The following is a 20,551-nucleotide window of genomic DNA, read 5'->3' on the forward strand; positions in this document are numbered from 1 at the left end:
CTCTTAATTACGGGGCCCTCGCCACCTACGCCGTGTCATTTCCTTAATGAGTTCACGCTCTTCTGACCCGCACGGCGGGGAGGAACCCAGGTATTTCCGTCCCAAAGTCGACGCTACGCAGAGGCGCAAGTGTAACTTGGCGAGCGTAATTAGTCGCCTCCTGTGATCGATCCTCAAGGGAAATCAGGGCAGATCGGCGTTTTCAGCCGGTTTGAGCTTAAATGCGCCTCTTTCAGGGGATCCATTTGTCAAACGGTTTAATCACAACAGCAAACGAGTGTGTGGGCATCCTGTTTAAGATTCAGCCGCGCTCCTCTGCCAGAGGAAAATAAGGCCGCCCTCTGGTCTGCTGTTCCTCAGGATTATGGAAAGCTTTCTTGCTTCCCTTCTTCTCTAAGAAAAGGCTGAATGCTGGAATGATTACGGAGGAGGCAGGGCTTTGACGATCAAGGTGTGACTTTGGGAATATTCTCCGCATAAAACAGGCAAATGAATGACGCCCGTGTGCTGAACATCTCACATTAACCCAGAATTTCCTGGATTACCTGAATTTTCCCTTTTAATTTCAAGAGTTTTATCTTCATTTAATGAACTATGAGCAGAACAGGTTCATTATTAGAGCTGTAGAAATCTTAAATATGTATCCAGTTACTTTTGGTGTCAAAACTGCAGCTTCCTGTCCCGGTCACATGATTGTCACCTGATCACCACGCCAGAATGTTTCGTTTATGGTGCTCAGGGACTTATAAGGATAAGGGTGAGCTCAGGACGTTCCAAGCGCTGCACACGCCCAGATTATCCCTCTGTTAGGAATGTTTCTAAGGCTACTGGGACACCTCCACATCAGGGAGGAACATCGGGCCTTTTGAGATGATTCCGTGGATCACCTGATCCCGATTCACGGCAGCTGATCCTTTACGATTCGGAGCGACGCTGTATCATCAATAGTGTGCCGTCACGGTCTGCATCCCGCAGCTCCCAGCTCACCTCCGTCTCTTCCTCGCTGTGTGTCCACTCAATATGTTTAAAAGAAGAAGTCAATTATAGATCTGGGTTAATAGAATGGGTTCCCAGCGGGGGAGGTCGAGGGATGAGATCTTCTAATGAAGCCTACATTTCCCACGATCCGCTAATGGTATCGTCTGTGTGTGTGTGTGTGTGTGTGTGCTTCTAGTCCAAGAAATTAAAATAAGCCATGTAAACCTCTCAGTAAGACACGATCACAGTTGATTCCCAGAAAAGTTTGGGAATCTTCAATTGTTTTAGTGACAGATTTGTAAATTTATTTGACTATTTGACAAAATTCCGACTTTCCTTCGAGGGAACTAATTAATATCGACAAAGTGACACAGGTTGTGATTTGCACGCATCATTCTCTCACTTTCTTTGCGTTAATCACTCGTTCTTTACTGTTAATACCCGTTTGCGTTGGGGATTTTGCCCGATAAACCCCAACAGGTTTAAGAGCGTTATGAGCCTGAGGGACGACAGGAGAAAACCAGCGCGTTTGTGTCATTGACCAAGACACTAAATCACCTCTGGGACGCAGTTTTGCCATTAGTATTTATTTTTTTAATTCTTGTTTTTTGGATAAGGTACCAAAGATTCAACAGTACAGTATTTATTTGTTAATCAGCAGGGCTGATTTAGTTTAAATAAAAACTTTTTAAACTTTTTTTTACTGCCTGTTAAGCCGGAGAAAAAAAAGTGTTATTTGTAACAACGAGCAACAAGTAATATAATTGATAAATAAGTCATAAAGATTCACTAAAGCACGCGCGGAGCAAAGACAGCCAATCAAAACAGTCAGAGCGGACCGGCGCACTCCTGCCGGTCAGCCTGTCAATCAGGCGGCGTCAAGAGCGACATGAGCGGATGCACATGATGGACGTCTTTGTTTGCTGAGTGATGCTGCTGGCAGAGACAATAATGGACATCAGTGTGTTAAAGTCAAACAAAAGATGGAGAATTAATGGAAGGACAGAACGACTGCATGTGTGTGTGTGTGTGTGTGTGTGTGTGTGTGTGTGTGTGTGTGTGGGGTGAGGAATGGAGAGTCATCTTTTTGGCAGATACCAGCAGATCTGTGACCAGTAACACAACATATGCCACACACTGCGTTCGGTTCTTCCCAGGACACCACAGCGCTGAACCATCTGGTTCACAAGAGGGTCAGAAATGAGCGGGCAGAGTATGAAAAATAACGTTTGGAGTGTGAAAAGCAAACAGACGACTTCCTAATGGTGCTCAGAGAAAGGGTCGGGGTCCTCTTTAGAAAATGACTGGTAAATGTTGCAGGCCTCCGTCCTTTTGTGTGTTTTGGGTGGTTTCATTTAATGAGATGAGGTTATAAATCGCCCATGATATGAGATAACAGGTCGTGAGGCTGAACCAGAGTTCCTGGTTTATACAGGCTCCATTAACGAGGATCCAGATGCTGATGTGTGTCTCCGCCTGCTCCAGATCCACACATGGATTAATGCGTTAATAACGCTGTATACATGAGGCGTGCAGTGATGTCATGCAGTCATGGCGACGATCAACCAAGAATCCTTGTCTTGTTTCCTTTCAGGACCCGAGGGCGAAGCACAAGTTTAAGATTCACACCTACTCCAGCCCGACCTTCTGCGACCACTGTGGCTCTCTGCTCTACGGCCTCATACACCAGGGCATGAGATGTGAACGTATGAGCCCCCGTCACTCTGGCACTGAATGATATAACGGAGAAAGTTTGATGAGACCCACCATCTCTCTCTCTCTCTCTCTCTCTCTCTCTCTCTTCTCTCTCTCTCTCTCTCTCTCTCTCTACGTGCCTCTCCAGACTGTATGATGAACATCCATAAGCGCTGCGTGGCCAACGTGCCCAGCCTGTGTGGGACAGACCACACAGAGAGGAGAGGTCGCATGTACATCACCGCTGAGGTCAAGACTAACGTCCTCACTGTTACCAGTAAGTTGAGGTTTTTTTGGTCACAAACACTCCATCCAACCCACGCAGCTTTCAGCTCAACGCTGCAAACACGCTCCTGGGTCAGAATACCAGTCAAATGTCTCCCCCTGCTGGTGAAAATATTGGTGGAACTCTTCGGACTCATTTTTAATTGGATTACGAACGAGTTTAAATACAATTTCGCCATGTTGATTTGTTTTTTTTGTTTGTTTGTTTAACCTTCTCTGGTTGTCTTTCTTCCTGGTCACTCAAGATGTCACTCCAAAATCCCTGAAAATTAAGTTTTTATATTTGCTTACTCGTAAAGGAGAAGTTTTTAATTGAAAAACAGCCTCTATTGCCACTAAAAACAAACCTACGCGCAAGAATAATGGTCTAACAATTCATCGCAACATTTGTTGAAAAGTTCTGTGAAAATCTTTTTAACTTTATAGCCCTATTTTTAGAAAATGTTGTTTTTTTATTTATTACAATACATACATTACATATGTATTACAATACAAATATACATTGGTAGATTACCATAGTGGAAAAACATCAATTAGAACTCAATTAGAAGCTCAACTCGTAACAATATTCATTCTTGAGTATTCATTCATTCCCTTTCTCTAATCTCTCCAAATATATCTTATAACTTAAATATAGTCATCTTGACCATTAGTTACCATCTTAACTGCTGGATTATATACATTTGCAGCTCACATTTCTTTCCTGAAACTGCAAATTTAGTTTAACCGAATAAATTGTTATTACTTGCAATTCTCGTTAGTGTCGCTAGATGGTAGCAGAGACCATTCCTGGTGGATGATATTTCTACATGTTAAGGTAAATTTCCCATTGACTGGTCTTACTCTGTGGTTCACAAGATTCCACACTGATCACAAGATTTACTGCCAGAAACAATAAGTGAGCAGTGTTACACCAGAGTGATACCACTGCAAGAGTGCTACTGCAGGATTAACATGTAATTGAAATAAAACAGCTGAATGACAGAAACTTACTCATCATTCACTCTGCAGTCTGTGATGAAATGTAATTAAATTTAGGATTGAAAGTGATAGCAATGCAACACATACAGAATGTACGGAACATATTATGTTGCCATATTCGTATTACAAACTTGTAAAACCAATGCTGGCTTCTGTCATTTGCCAGAGTGTGTTATTAATGTCAATGTGAAAGCAGGTTTGAATAGTGGTGGGTGATGACAGTTTGCACAAACACAATAGCTCTTAAAAGGCCGCGCTTCTTCCATCTTCCAATCATTTATTTCAGAGAATTAAAGTTTATGGAGGACGGAAGCTGTAGTACTCCGTGCTGTCCACAGGGGTCAGTGTGGTTCCAACATTTAATACAGCAAGTTTCCATTCGGAAATATTCCTCAGAATAAATGTAGCCAGAGCTTTTGAAAATGTCTGCCTCACTAACAAATCGGCGCATCTGTGCTGAGGATTTAATAACCGCAATTGACATGGGTGTAAAGGGATCCTTATTGATCTCTGAGGGGGTCACCTTCATTGACAGAGCGGTGCTCAGGGTCAGTGGCAGAGCGGTGCCCGAGAACGCGGAGGATCACCATCTGCTGTAAGTCAGAGATGCAGCAGCAGGGAAAATGCAGTGAGGTAATGGACCAGGGCCCGCTTTCCTTCGGTCCTGCACTGGCGGCCGCGGTTTAAATAAGTGGATAACTGCTCATTAACCATCAGATGGACTCTCATGGAAGGTCACACTCTGCAGCAGATAATTCATTCTGAATAGTGGCAACAGGACCTGGGAGACATTTCTAAATTCCACTTGTGTTCTGAGGTGGTTTGAATGAGCCATGTAGACATTGCAGGTACCTCAGGCTTGGGTTACACTGTAGATGACTCTGGCTCTTTGTGTTTTGGCTCCAAGGAGAAGCAGAAACATGTAAAAACAATTCTGCATGACCCATTAAAATCTCATAAATGCTTGTTCCCAAAGAAGGGAAACAACGGCTTGGTGCATTTCAATGAGCCATAATAGTCTCTACAGCTTTATTGGTAATGAGATACTCTTTCGAATTAATTTCGCTCCCCGTGTATTAGAATACAAATTTATATTATACATGATCTGAAAATTGATCGGAAGCTCCTTCGAGGCGCTTTCATGTTTCCATCTGGTGCGTTTTGAAATAAAATCCAGTCAGCAGGAAGCGGTTGGCCGACTGCAGCAACAAACGCGGTCCGGTCCCCTCAGATACAGTGTTTCACCTTTGGAGGTGTAACCGTGCCAGGTTCCATTACAGCGTCAAAACATCTGTACATGTTAAAACAGCGTTTATCGCCTCTGGCACGAACGCCGATCTCAAGGAAATGTCTTTGGCATCACTGCAACGACCCGAACGCACGTGCACACATCAACACGCAGGCCCATCTTTTACACACGGGAAAGGAGCTAAGCCTCCTCGCAGCCCCCCCAACAGCTTCACCTAAACTAGAATCATCTAATATTTATGGACCTGCCCCGCCGAGAGTTGGATGCCGGCTGCACGCCTGCGCTGTGGTTAACCTCTGGCAGTTTAGCGCGGCATTTACGTGTGTCACATATGCATCTGTGTCACGTTTATGGGCTGCGGCCAAAACAGGGACCTTCCATAATTTAGCAAAACGCGGCGGAGCCTGGTGTTTGGGGGTCTTTCTAGGAAGCTCGTCCTGCTACAAGTGAGCTCATTTCCTGTGTGTCACTGACCCGCTGAGTTCAGATGAATTCATGCACTTTTAGGCTTCTGTGCTTGGGGGTGGATTTTTGTGCAGAGGGGAAGGTCAGATCAGGTTTTAAGTGTTCCTAAAAGGTGATGAATAATTAATCTCACCTCAGTGGCGGAGGGAGGGCTGAACCGGTGTGTGCTGATGGGCAACAACTGCCACACTGGCTCATGAATCACACTGGGCTGGGTGTGCATGTGCGCCTGTGTGTGTGTGTGTGTGTGTGTGTGTGTGTGTGTGTGTGTGTGTGTGTGTGTGTGTGTGTGTGTGGTCCTGATTTGGCAATTCAATCCAATTGTTTGAGCAAATTTGAAGCCCCATAAATGTCACAGTGAGGCAAATATTTAAGAGTGTTTCGACTGAGTGTAAATTTGTTAAGCTTTAAGTCAAGGTTAAGGTTGTAGTTTAGGCTATACAAAGACACTGTGTGTGTGTGTGTGTTTGTGTGTATGTGTGTGTCTGTGTGTGTGTGTCTTGTGTGTGTGTGTGTGTGTGTGTCTGTGTGTGTGTCAGGGAGCACCATACTCTGGTAATTGAGTGTGACCTCCCAACTTCACCAGCAACAGTAATTGCACACACACACACACACACACACACACACACACACACACACACACACACAGAGGGGGCTTTACACCAGTGGAATACAATTACAGCCCCGACTACAGGCAGTTACAAAAGAAGGATTAGTGTTGGAAATGGCAACCTTCGTCTGTCTAAATGGCCATTATAGACAGATCTGGCAACCTCAGTATTGGGTATTTGTCTTTGTGTGTGTGTGTGTGTGTGTGTGTGTGTGTGTGTTTATGCAGACACGGGGTCCCAGCTTGAGTATTAAACTCATTGTGTGAATAAGTGGGGATGGTTTTTTGGGCTCCATGACCAAGTTGATGTCAGGACTCACCTGTAATGTTGCCTGTAGGAGCACGTAATCTGCTCACACACAGACAGAAATCGAATCGATCTTTTTTCCTCATGCATATGATTAAAATAGGTTGGGATCGTATTAAGTTTTCACTCCCGGAGGATCAGAGAGTCCATGTTGCTGCTGCCTGATGTTTCCCTCTCGTGATCTCTGTCTTTCCCTGCAGTTAAAGAGGGCCGGAATCTGGTTCCTATGGACCCCAATGGTCTATCTGACCCTTATGTGAAGCTGAAACTGATCCCAGACCCCCGGAGTGAGAGCAAACAGAAGACAAAGACCATCAAGTGCTGCCTCAACCCGACCTGGAACGAGACCTTTAAATTGTGAGACCAAATTCAGTGTTTTTTCGATTATTTAATCAATTTATCTCCCAGTCTGGGTTCCCACCGTAGGTCTTCCTGGTATATCTGTGTATCTGTGTTTTTGATCTGCCACTCTGTGTTTTAAGGGGAATTAATTTACCGCTGCCTTTCCAGACCTCTGGCGCTCCGATAAAAACATCTGGCTCATTTGATGAATAAAACCTTGCTTTTGGTGGTTTTCTGCATTCGCCTCCAATTACATTCTTAATGAGCTTCCTCGCAGTTTGTTTGCAGGGAGGCAGATTTGCATTTCCAAGCATCTGGATGCAGATGTTCACTTTGAAAAGACCCCCTTTTGTAGTTTGCACGCAGCTGTGGCATCATAAGGCCACGTTCCCAACGTTCAATCGAAAGCACAAAAACACAGATCTCTCTCTGGTATACCTTGAAAACAGGACAAAAGGCTTAGATACCGGTGAGCATCGTGTTTACACACCTTTGTGTCTCCGTCAGCCACCTGAAGGAGTACGACAAGGATCGCCGTCTGTCTGTGGAGGTGTGGGACTGGGACCTGACCAGTCGCAATGACTTCATGGGGTCGCTGTCATTTGGGATCTCGGAGCTGCAGAAGCAAGGCGTAGACGGATGGTGAGATGGATGGATGGGTGGGTGGATGGATGGATGGATGGATGGTGGATGGATGGATGGATGGATGGATGGATGGATGGATGGATGGATGGATGGGTGGGTGGGTGGATGGGTGGGTGGGTGGGTGGTGGATGGATGGATGATGGGTGGGTGGGTGGGTGGGTGGATGGATGGATGGATGGATGGGTGGTGGGTGGGTGGGGGGTGGGTGGATGGATGGATGGATGGGTGGATGGATGGATGGGTGGGTGGGTGGGTGGTGGATGGATGGATGGATGGTGGATGGATGGGTGGATGGATGATGGATGGATGGATGGATGGATGGATGGATGGATGGATGGATGGGTGATGTGCGAGGCAGCCCAGGTAGAGGAAGAGAGGCGGTGAAGGTGACCTTGTTCATTACTGAACTGCTGGAGAAATACTTTAGCGAGTGCCAAAACGTCTCTCCTTTATCTCTCCGCCCTCCCTCCCTTCGTTCCTCTTGTTCGGCACTTATATCTCTCTATCTTCCCCTCTCTTTTTGCTGATGGTGCTCTGTCAGGGTTTTTAATGAGATGCCAGCATTTGAGGTGGAATGGTGGAGGTGCAAGAGAGAGAGAGAGACAGACGGAAACAGAGAGAGAGAAAGATGCCAAAAAAAAAAGACGGTGTTCAAAGCCGAGCGATCCTGCACGAGTGTGTTTTCTGTGAGCGGCTCCACAGCTTCAGCGCTGCAGGCAGCAGCGGCCAGAGGGAGGAACAGAGAGAACCAGCCACATGAGCACGGAGGTTTAAAGCTTCCCTTACATTTATGGTCCTCTGTGGGAAAAGGTGCCCTAAAGTCCTCATTTGGTTCTGTTGCTAATTTGATATAAAGTTAAATGTTCCTCGATGAGGTGGAACCCTGTTAATATCCAAATAAGCCGCCTCAACATCCAGAACTGCTGCAGGATCCTGGTGTTCTTTAAACTTCTGTTTATTACTATTGATCACCCTGGACAGAGTAGGGGCAGCATAGCACGTGCCTGTCATAACGAATCCGGTTGGCAGCTTATTCAACATGAAAAATCCTTTTCTTCCACCGTATGATACTTCTCAGGGGTGAGGTTTTGCCATCACAGCGCCCCCAATGGCAGAAGCATGACATCACACTTCCAGTGCCACCTCCAACCTCCAGGATCATGGTTGATAGGGAGAGTTTTTAACATCACAGCCCAGCTGTGTCCAAGATCCCAGTTTCCTTCATAAATACTGGGAAGGACAGGAAACCATCTGGATTGTCGGCCTGGTTAGACTGGGCCAATGACCCCAGCATTGACCTGTTAGCCTTATTTAAAATCAGCCAACACCGCCGCCCGTCAAAATCTGGTGCTACGGCAACATTACCCCCTCAGCTGCAAGCTTTTAGAAGAGCCATGAGAATGAAACGGCAACAAAATATAGTTAGAAGGACCCCCCCCATCTCTGCACACGCACACTGTCGCGATTAAAAATGGGTTTTTCTAGCAGAACCTTTGAGATAAACGTTCTGAACTGCAGAAGCCACAAAAATCCGGCAAGATTACAGCTAAATAATAAAGTAGGATCAAGAGTGTCAAAGTAAAACCTGAGATCTGCGCCGTGGAAGCATAAACACCCGTCATAATGCTGTTTATCGGGAATATAATGACGACGCTGGAAGTATGAGGTCGTGGCATCAGTTGTAATAAGGTCAATGTGAAACATATATAGTATCGATTCTATTAAATGATAAGCGTCTCGGCTGTGTTTCATTGGCCGCCTCAGTCTGGCTTTGCTGGATCGCTGTGAAGGAGACCGAATTACTAAATAATCAGCCGTTTATTTTCTTGGTGACTCGAAATCGATGCCTGAAGTTTAAGCGGCGTCGGCTAACGGCCCGTGGTAAAGCCCTAAATTGCATAAACTAATTGGAAATTGATTTGACTGGAAATATTCTTTGTCTCCAGGTTTAAACTGCTCTCCCAGGAAGAAGGCGAGTACTTCAACGTCCCCGTTCCTCCGGAGGGGGAGGAGGGCAACGAGGAGCTACGGCAGAAGTTTGAGGTTCGTGCGCGGCCCGTGTGTCCTTGCATGTGTTCTCAGATGTGTCGGCGTGCTCGTGAATGTGCACACTGCGTCTGTGTGTGGTCCTGAATGAGAGGCTCTCTGGGAGAGCTGTTAGCTGTTGGCAGGCACACTTATACTACCATCCGCTCTGGCATACTGCAGGTCCAGACCTGTGTGTGTGTGTGTGTGTGGTGTGTGTGTGTGTGTGTGTGTGTGTGTCTGACCAGCAGGCCCACTCATTAGCACATTTGGCAGTAGAAAGGGTAACCCTAATTTGTGCATTTCCTCTTTCCCCCCCCCCCCCCCCCCCAACTTCTCCTTTTGTGCTGCCAACATTAAGCTATAAAACCAACCCGGGAACTTGATTAGCATCTGGGTTTTCACCTCCCATCCACCCCTGTTTTGGGTTAGCTTACTTTAGCCGTAGTGGAGGAAGAGAAAACCACAGCTCGGTCCGCAGATTAACAATAAATGCACCACCCAGGACCGATAACTCTCAGCAATATTTCATTTTGTTTGTTCCCTCATATATAAAAGCCGCGTATCGTTTTCCAGGAGGTTCAGGTCAGCGATGGTATAAGCTAATATTTGAAAATGTTTGCTTTCCAATGAGTTCCAAGCGAGAGAGTTTCTATTGAAAGAGATAAAATGATGATTACATTTCTTGGCTGGTTAGTTTGCACCATTTTGCAATTCCTTCCACGCAAAGCCGATCCTTTGTGTGGGCCACAAGCAACCCTTATATCAGTTATTTTACAGACTAATGGATAAAGTTAGCATTACTAACTCCCAAAACACATGTTAAAACCATCTAGAATATGAAGGCCTCCCTCTCCTCAATCATGAAAACCTTTCTCCTGATTTCAGCTTTAGTCCCAAATATCTTGACTGAACCTCCTCCTCCTGACACAAGTCTAGCCCCCCACATCAGTTTGTTTTTCAGAGCTTAATTCATCCCATTAAACCCAGCGAAACTTGACTGACGGCTGATACCTGAACCCTCTATGGTGACTTTGCCCATTTGTCCTTATTTTAATGATCAGCCATCATCCCTGCCCCAGGTGAACTTGCTCCCTAAATGATCTAAATAACAATATTTTCTTTCTTTCATTACTTCCCCTCCTTCACTGCTCCCTCACTCCCTCTGTTTTTGCCTGCAGTCACCTTCAGTCCTGCCTCTGTGTCTGTTTTTCCCTTCTCTTCTTCTCATCAAGGTCATGGTCTTCAGATGATTACTGAGACGCTGTCTCGAGGGGGGAGCACACACACACACACACAACACACACACACACAACACACACACACACACACACATACACACAGACAGCACATCTTTGCACTGCTAGCTTTGTGAGGGCTTTTATGACCATATCATATTCCCCAGCTCCTCCGCCTAACCCTAACCATCCCAACTAACCTGCTAACCCTGACACTAACCAACACCCAAGTCTAACCTCAACTTTAAAACGACTTTTTAACCCTCCAACAGTTCTTTGTAGTTGTGAGGACCAGCCATGTCTTCAATTCCTAAAAATGTCCTCACTTTGCTAGTAGGATAAGTACTTTGGTACTCAATATGTAGCTAGTATGGGAATGCACACACACACACACGCACACACACCTTGATCTGACTCCAATCATGAACCTGTCAGAGTCGTGGGGAAAAGAGAAATAGCCCAGACGCCAGGCAAACATACATGTCGGAAGTCCCAGTAATAAATAATGCACGTCACTCGTCTGCTCAAAGCTTGGGAACATTTAATGGGAATTTTCGAAAACACACGACATCTTGAAAAATGCTTTTTACGTGTACTTTAGGCTGGTTTATAAGAGTAGAATCCTGATATGATAAACCTGTCCTCACAGGTGGGGCCAAACAGCTCTTTGGGTCCAAACCTTTAACGCTTGGGAACACATTCATTTGTATGAAACGTTCCACAGCTTCTGCTGCTGGAACCCTCTGCTTTGCATTATTCACGCCGCTGCCTCCCCAGCGCCATCTACGATTCGCCACCTCCACTTATCTTACATGAACAAACTCATAGTAACGGGCTAATCAGAAGAAGCGGCGTCGGAACATCGGACGACTCATTTTCAATTACAAATCGCTCTCAAAAGGTTCCTTTTAGGAGGAGTTAGACAATTAAGATGCATTTATGCTGATGTGTCAAATTTTGGTTTGCAGACAGCAACATTAATTACTGAAGTCTCCAGAGTTGCTCTCAAATACCTCTATTTCTGCTCTGTGTGTGTGTGTGTGTGTGTGTGTGTGTGTGTGTGTGTGTGTGTGTGTGTGTGTGTGAGTCAGAGACATGGAGACAGAGAGAGACAACAGATGGAGACAGATAGAGCCTTTTATCCATTGATGAGCCGGGGAGAGTGCAGGTTGCAGCACTTGCGGGGGGGGGACAGAACATGCAGTGAGCAGCGGAGCGCTCCGATGTTTCATTCTGACAATTTCGGGGACACGGTGGCAGAGAAATGACGTGAGAGAGCAGCGAGCCGCCACACGGATCAGCGGTTTGAGATAAGACGCCTCTCTGGGAGAGCACAGACATTAGGCGCGTCTTAAGAACAAGCTTCAAATTGAAGCCCGATTGAACAAAGCGGAGTGAGATTATAATTAGATTTTGAGATTAGTTTCGCACGAGGGGGGACGGGACGGCGAGGTGAGGCGGAAGCACAGGCGAGAGGGCTGAACCAGAAAGTTGGGAAAGGACTGCAGACCGAAGGGCGAGGCGTCAGTGGGGAAGCCGAAGTGGCGGCGGCGAATAAAGTGAGCGTTAGAGTGGTTGAAGGGCAGAAGCAGAGGAAGCGAGGGTCTTGATTGAACAGGTTCACGCGGAGAACATGCTTGTTACAGGAAGGCGTCACGTATAAAGTGCCAGGAAATGAAATAAAAGGGGCCCAGAAAGCTGGACGTGTCCTTTCTTGATTCATCCAATTCACCACATTTTAAGAATCTCTATCTCTGTGGAAGCTCTCGGCATGAATGACATCTGGTGACGCCATGTTATTGGTTTAATGGGGCTTGTTTTAAAATGCAGGGTTCTTTGTTTTTTCCTTTGATCTTTGTGCTTTCACAATAAGGGAGAAGCACATAAGATTTGCTGTTTGTCTGTCGTCACAGTCACTGACTGACTACAGTTGGCTTAAATGGATGTTTCCAGGTGTTTTTTGTGGGCTTTTTTGTAGTTTTCCCAAACTTTTATCATCCCAAATCCCCCTGAGGGTCACAAAAGACCCAACAACTCTATCTTCATTGTCGTTGCTGTTCACACTGGCACGCTTGAATTTATTACTGTTTCCCTGTTTTCACCTGAGCCGTTCGTGTGTTTGACGTTTGTCTGTAACACGCTCGCCTGTTTTCTCCTCCTCATCCAGAGGGCCAAGATCGGCCCAGGCAAGAACGCCGACGGTAAATCGGCCAACGCCGCGTCCCGGTTCGACTCCAACGGCAACCAAGATCGCATGAAGTTGGCTGACTTCAACTTCCTGATGGTGCTCGGCAAGGGCAGTTTTGGCAAGGTGAGCTCCCAGGCTGGGTGTGTGTGTGAGTATGTGTGTGTGTGTGTGTGTGGCTTTCCCGCGAATGCACGTGCCGTCCTGGAAGCTAGCACCTTGTTCCGAGATGACCGCTATTCCCATTTACTGCTTTAACAGAAGACGAGCAGCATTAATTTTGACGGATGCACACATGGCAACAGAAAAATGGAGGCAGGCACATACTTAAACCTGCTTAGTGATGCTCTAATTAAGTGCTGTGTTCAACGCCTGTAGGAATCTCTGCGTGCTTGTGTCCGGACTACAAACAGAACAGAACAGATGGGGGCCACGAGATAACAGAGATGGGGGGATTAAAGGACACTCAGGTAGACATGTGGACGACCGGAAGAGAGGGAAGAGGAGAATGATGTGACAAGTGGAAATAATGATGAAAGGGAGAGGCAGAGACAGAGATGTGAGAGCGTGACGGAGGGGTCAACCCGATGAATGAGAGGGGTAAAAACGTCAGGTTGAATGAAAAGAGGGAGCGCCAGCGAGGAGGAGGAGCAGGACAGGGACGGATGAAACAGAATAGAAAGATGGGGAGGGGGTGGAGGGAAGGAAAATTAGGTAAACGACGGGTATAGCAGCAGGGGTGGAAGGAGAGAGACCATTGTCTGTGTGGCAGACCTTTATATCGGCAGCCTGTTTCCATGGTAACAGGCATTTAAAGCTACACTGATGCGTCAACGTGGAGCGAGTGAGCCGAGGGTCGATCATTACTGGAAGACCAAAAAAAAAAAAAAAAACGCATCCACATGAGTACACACCCTCTGCAGGCGCACGTGTCTCGCTGCACACACACAATCACAAAATTACGGCATTTGTGTGATGTGGTTGTCATTTCAGTGCTTCCTGTGTGTGTGTGTGTGTGTTTGTGTGTGTGTGGCAGCCTGAGACCTTCAGAGCTGCGTTCTCTGTCTGAGGACATCTGCATCACAATACTGCCTCCAACACACACACACACACACACAGCTGAATGAGCATGCCTCAGCCTGATCTCTAAAGCCGAGACTCCATGCGCACACGCCACACGTGCGTGCGAGCACAAAACGGAGCAGAAGACAGTCGTACGGCGTTGCATTTGTTCAGCAGTTATTCCCATTGTTATTCTGGGTTGGTGAAATGAAATATTTAATGCAGAGACGCCCGGTTCTTCTTCTGCACATTATAAGGAGTGGCTCCCACACACACACACATACTCATCCCAGTGACCGTGCACAGCAATTTGCATGTAATCTGTGCTCGTTGTACACGAGATAATTCAGTTTAAGCACACAGTTTACAGAGTAGTGGCACTATAAGGGAGGATTTAATATGCAGCATGCCAGTATGCACCCATGAGAAACAAAGCCGTATATTCTCCCCTTGGTTATTATCCTGAGGAACGTCATCCCCTCGAATGACCGTGAACGTTTCTGGGGTGATGCTGATAATGACGAATGTCCCAGCGTCCGACAGAGCGGCCGGTTCGCTGTGAACGATGCGACCTGATCACCGTTACCAGGCCTCGTAAAAACCGAATCAGACGCAGAGGACAGCGTTGACTCGTGTCAACACGCTGTTTTTTACGCCACAGCCTCTGTTGCTGTGGACTTTGGTTGATGCCCTACCGTTTACGTCCACTGAGTTTGTCCTTGTGGTGTCGTTAGACCGGCCAGATGGCGCCCTTCGTCTCTGATTAAATGTACATGCGGTCACTGCCTGTGATGAGTCCCCACGTTAATGCTAACCTTAGCCTAAATGCAGTCTTAGAATGAACCCTCAAACAGTCCTTTACATTTACAAAAATGTCCTCGCTCTGCTGGTAAATTGCATAATCTGATCCTACTATGTGGCATGTAGAGAAACACACACACACACACACACACACACACACCACACACGCACCTCCAAAACTTGCTCCCATCTGTGCTTCATCCTCTGTAGTATCCCGAACTTGATAACCTCTCCCTATTAGCATTTGTGAATATTTATAAGGCATAAACAGCAAATCTGCTGAGTTTTTAAACGCTTACTGCTAAAAAAGAATATATAACGTGGACATAAGGTCATTTTTTCTTAATTTCATGGAAATTTTTGGCAGGAATAATCAGTGCGATGTGTTTCCTTTTGCCTAATTAAGCTGATGTTGATCTTCAGAAACACGGGAGGAGGTGGGCCGGGTTTGGCTTTTTTATTCCCTCAGCAGCCCCCCCCCCCCTCGGGATGGGTTGGCCTCTCCTGCTTGCCTAGAGGAACGGCGCATTAAACGTCAATTACTCGATCAAACGGCGCAACTTGAGCATTTCAGCTGTTGCAAACGTTTGCAGTCCCGCTGTGTTTTACGGAAATTGTTTTAAGGGATTTTAGAAAAGCTGTGGACGAAACAGCCTTCATCCCAAAAGAACAATTAGACTCAAGGAAACTACAATAAGTGTTCTTCTTTTGCTTGCTAGCATGCAACTAAATAACCTTGCTAACTTTCTGAGAGTTGTCTCGCATTTCCTGGAGTCAGAAATGACCTTAATCCAACGCTAGTTTGCGTGCTCACTTGACGGTTAGCACCTTTCCGGCGTCGAGCTTTTACCCATTTTTATCCATTCGTTTAGAGATGCGGACATTTTGTGCTCCATGACCCTTCCATTCATTCGTTCCTTAGCTACAAAATTACTCTTAAAATATAGAATGGATTGAGTTAATTCCTCCTCTTACATAACAGCCATTTATCGTCTGAACCAAGTTTCCGGGTGGCCATTAGAGAAGAAGGGTCTCCGCCATTTAAACGATGGAGTTGCAGCGTGAGGACGAATGAACAGAAAATCCTTTGCTAAACAAAAGTCGCATTTGTCCATTCTTCACTCGGCGACAGGTTCACTCTGGAGAAATGAACCCCCCCCCCCCCTCGCCGGCTGCGTGTCTGCTCCTGTTTGAAACTGCCGGATTCCTTGGAAATAAAATATGATGACGGGCAAGGGCAGAGGCAGAGGAAATTGAGACAGATAGAGGAAGAAGTGATGATTAAAAGTCTGCGGGACGGCGTGTGAGTCTGACATTGGCACGGTGTGTTTAAGTGTCATGGAGCCTACGTGCTTCCAGGATTTATGGGTTTTTGATGGCTGCCACTCTCTCTCTGTCATTTCCTCAGTCCTTCTGCCCTTTGCCACCTCCTTCAATCTGCACCGCCTGCTTGATAAATCCCTCTTTCACCCATTCACCCAAGAGAAAGACGTGCGCTCTAATCCCTTCTTCCTCTCTTCCCGGTCTGGAAACCGACCAGTTTGGACCGACCGTTTAACAAATTAAAAGTCGTTTAGGCTCGATACCCTCGTCAGATCTCCGACTGTTTTCCCTCAGTAGGGCAGAGGTTTACCTTCCGTCTCCCCGTAGGTGATGCTCGCCGAGCGCAAAGGCACGGAGGAGCTGTACGCCGTCAAGATTCTGAAGAAGGACGTCGTGATCCAGGATGACGACGTGGAGTGCACCATGGTGGAGAAGAGGGTGCTGGCGCTGGCCGGGAAACCACCCTTCCTGACTCAGCTTCACTCCACCTTCCAAACCATGGTGAGGGTCACAATCATACCGCCGGGCGTTCTGAAGTGTGCCGGTTTTTTTTAACCTGTTTGGATAAATTTGGGGTGACAGCGTCTTCAGACTGGATAACCAGCACGTGTTAAAGACAGCGTGACTGGAAAACTACAGTCTTCCAAACCTGGTTTTTGACAAGAAGGTAACCGTGGCGAGTCGAGCGGAAGGGCAGAGCTGCGCCGCGGCCGAGTGCCGTAGTCTAAACACCCGCTGAATTCAGCCTCATCCTTTGACCAATAAACCAAATGGTTCCAACGATGGGTCAAAGGTCGTAGATGTGATGTGACATCATCCCGATGGCGCTGTTAGCGAGCTGGTGAGGGGGTTTGGGCCACTTTTCATTATTAATAACTGGATCTATTTGACAAAGTGGTGAAAAGGTGAACAAATAGAGCTGACCTTGCACACACACACACACACATACACACACACACACACACATACACACACACACACAAACTTGAAGCAAAAATAAGTTAATCCCCTGCAGCAATTCCCAGAGCAAAGGATTCATATACATGGGAATTAAGAAAAACATACAAACACACAGGCCAGCACACACACACACACACACACACATACATATGTGCATTTTAATTACACATTACGTCCACTGAACATCCTCAGTGTGGAAAAGCATAGTCTCTCTCTCTCTGCCTCTCTCTCTCTCTCTCTACCTCTCTCTCTCTAAATCCCCCCGCATGCTGCACCATCTTGGCAATTTTTGTAGATAATGGACAAGAGCGAGGCCTTAAATTGACGTCTGTGTCCCCTCCGCCGAGGGCTGATTGGACTCGGGGGGCAAGAGCCAATCACACGTCGTCCATCACTGCCCACCTGCGCCTGAACACACACCCCCCACCCCCTCCGCCCCCGCTCTGTCCTGAAATCTTGCCGCCATCGCGTTTATCTGTAACCTCCCTCCTGACTTTCGCTGACCTCCCCCCTGCCTCTCCCCCGCGTGCGTGCGTCTGTCCACAGGACCGCCTGTATTTCGTCATGGAGTACATAAATGGCGGAGATCTCATGTACCAGATCCAGCAGGTCGGCAAGTTTAAAGAGCCCCACGCTGTGTGAGTACACACACACACACACACACACCCTCATGTTCAACACTGCATCATCACACTAAACTCTTGAATTCTCGCACAGCCTCGGGGAGGGAAGTGTTATTGCTTTTCCTGGAGTTTTTGGGTTGATCTCCAAAACTCCAGAGTATAATTGGGGTGGCTGGCCAGATCACCGGCGTCAGCTCAAACTAGCGGGCTGACATATTTGACATGCGATCTGTGGGGGGAAGCGAGAGCCGCCGAGAGGTGTTGCCCTTCATCCGCTTCCTAGGGAATCAGTCTCCTCGCTCTGACAGGGGGTTTAGACTCCTGAAGGACCAGACGCACGCAGCCAGGAAGTCTGGATGCTGCGTTCAGGTGCTTTGATTCTACTCTCCTTTGCATCTGATGCTAAGAATTCACACCAGCCGCTGTGTTAGAACCCCGCCGGTTTGTCATTCTGATCACAGATGAAACACCTTCTGTATGTTCTGCCCCGCTCATTCCCGCCTGAGGGCTAATTTCCGCGGGGTGCTGTACTTGACAGCTAAATCGCGGTGGCTCTGCTTGAGGACGGGAGCGCCCCAAGAGGCGGCGGGGCTTCATTCTGAAAACAACTCCTCCTGTGTGGGTAAATGAGCGTCAAAGATTGAGGCGAAACGGAACAAAAATTACACTCCTCTCCTGGGCTAACAGGCAGCTCGTTGATATTAAAGGGAGCAAACTCCGGGAGGACCGGCCGCTGTTACCGCGGCAATATCGGTTAAAAGTCTAACGCGCGGCAGGCAGGCAGGCAGGCCTGGTCAGCACGTCCTGACTCCTCCTGTTGATCTTATCAGCTGCTCTCTGGCCTCGAAGAGACAGCGCTGACCTTTACACACACACACACACACATACGAGTGTATTATGCCTCCATCTCCTTCCCTTCCTTTCTCCCTGCTCCTCTGTAATGACTGCTTGTGTTTCCGTCCGTGTCCATCCAGATTCTACGCCGCCGAGATCGCCATCGGCCTCTTCTTTCTCCATCAAAAGGGCATCATCTACAGGTAAACTCTGGACACGGCCCTGGACGTGTCGTCCGCGTCCCAGAGAAAGTCAGATGAGGCACCCTTCCCATTAATTCATGGCAGCGTTTTTATTGTTTCCTAAATAAAACCACATTTGCACACATTCAGACAAAGCACTATTGGTTTATTGATCAGTGATTTAAGGTGGACGGATGAATTAGATGATCTTTTTTGTTCTTTTTTTCCTCCTGCAGGGATCTGAAGCTGGATAACGTGATGTTGGACTGCGAGGGCCACATTAAGATCGCGGATTTCGGCATGTGTAAAGAAAACATGCTGGACGGCATCACCACCAAGACCTTCTGTGGAACCCCGGACTACATCGCTCCTGAGGTAGGCCGGGAGGGATCTTTGATTTAAGATCATAAGAGCTCTCTGAGATCTTTGATTCCCTCAGACAATGAAAATCCAAACCAACCAGATCACCTGGAATTCTTTGGGAGGTAGAAAGCTGGTTTAGGAAACACGATGGCTCCATCTGGAGAGATCATGAGAACTGCTTCCCTTAAGTAGCTCTGAACAGCCGATGATGTTTTGGGTCTTCCAATACAGATTATTGCCTACCAACCGTATGGGAAGTCGGTGGACTGGTGGGCCTTGGAGTGCTGCTGTATGAGATGCTGGCCGGACAGGTGGGTCAGCGTTTTGGTGAAACATTCATTTTTTTAATCAAAATAATTAGAAATCACTCATTTGTCGTCATGACTTTAACGTTTGACACCTCGGAATGAAAGACAATTAGATGGAGGTTTTTTGGAGTGCAGCGTTTTGAAATCTTACTTAGAGTGGAGCTTTCTGAGAGCTGAATGATTTAATTTAAACATCCTCTCCTCCTCCGCACAGCCTCCATTTGATGGGGAAGATGAGGATGAATTATTCCAGTCCATCATGGAGCATCATGTCTCTTACCCAAAGTCAATGTCCAAGGAGGCTGTAGCCATCTGTAAAGGGGTGAGTGACACACACACACACACACACACACATTTGCACGTGTGCACACAGGGAATGAGATAAAGACAGAGAGGGACAGAAAGTGCAGCATGTCCTGTCCAAGGCTCAGCCTTGCTCGTTCCTTGCAGTAAAATGTTTGTCTCCTTATTTTCACCTGTTTCTCTCTTTCACATTGCAGGAGGAGGTTATGTCTGGGTTGTTTTAGTTGTTTTGGGGGGTAAAGGATGAGGAGAGGAAGACAAGTGACCAATGATCATCAGTATTCAAACATTTACTTAGATTGAAGCCACATCTGCTCTTACCTGTCCTGCTTCCAACTCTCTCTCTACTAAGAGTACGGTACTCTCTCTCTCTCCTCTCTCTCCTCTCCTCTCTCTCTCTCTCTCCTCTCTCTCTTTCTTACTCTCTCCCTCTCTCTCTTTCTTACTCTCTCTCTCTGTCACAATGTTCTTCTTTTCCTGTCCTCTTTCTGCAGTGTTTATTGGCAGGATGCTGTTTTGCTTTTATTTTTCATTTTTATTTTACATCACCTCATGTGCTGTACGTAGACACCACCCCCCCCCCCACCCGAATATCACATATACTAAAGGATGAAAGAAAAGACATAAATTAGTCATTTTAGACAGACTTATAAAAAAGGCTTTCGCTCGTTTGCAGTGTAGCTGAATATACGTCTCCAGATATGTCGACATGGTTTCTGTGACATTGTGAAACGTCCTTCTAAATTTAATGATAAATTGATGACACGTACAGTATGTGAGACACACA

At 46.8% G+C, this 20,551-nt stretch overlaps 1 protein-coding gene across 1 annotated transcript in view; it reads left to right on the plus strand.

Moving 5' to 3' along the window:
• Positions 1-20,551, plus strand: part of LOC130514472 (protein kinase C beta type-like) — a 53,999-nt gene that overhangs the window by 17,068 nt on the left and 16,380 nt on the right. Inside the window, 13 exon segments of the mRNA XM_057014074.1 lie at positions 2,573-2,684; positions 2,822-2,950; positions 6,771-6,927; positions 7,420-7,554; positions 9,504-9,600; positions 12,988-13,131; positions 16,519-16,692; positions 17,698-17,789; positions 18,749-18,811; positions 19,027-19,165; positions 19,385-19,427; positions 19,430-19,464; positions 19,676-19,783. Coding sequence (XP_056870054.1) covers positions 2,573-2,684; positions 2,822-2,950; positions 6,771-6,927; positions 7,420-7,554; positions 9,504-9,600; positions 12,988-13,131; positions 16,519-16,692; positions 17,698-17,789; positions 18,749-18,811; positions 19,027-19,165; positions 19,385-19,427; positions 19,430-19,464; positions 19,676-19,783 — 1,428 coding nt within the window.

This window comes from Takifugu flavidus, chromosome 18 (genome assembly GCF_003711565.1).
Source record: "Takifugu flavidus isolate HTHZ2018 chromosome 18, ASM371156v2, whole genome shotgun sequence".
Taxonomy (NCBI): Eukaryota; Metazoa; Chordata; class Actinopteri; order Tetraodontiformes; family Tetraodontidae; genus Takifugu; species Takifugu flavidus.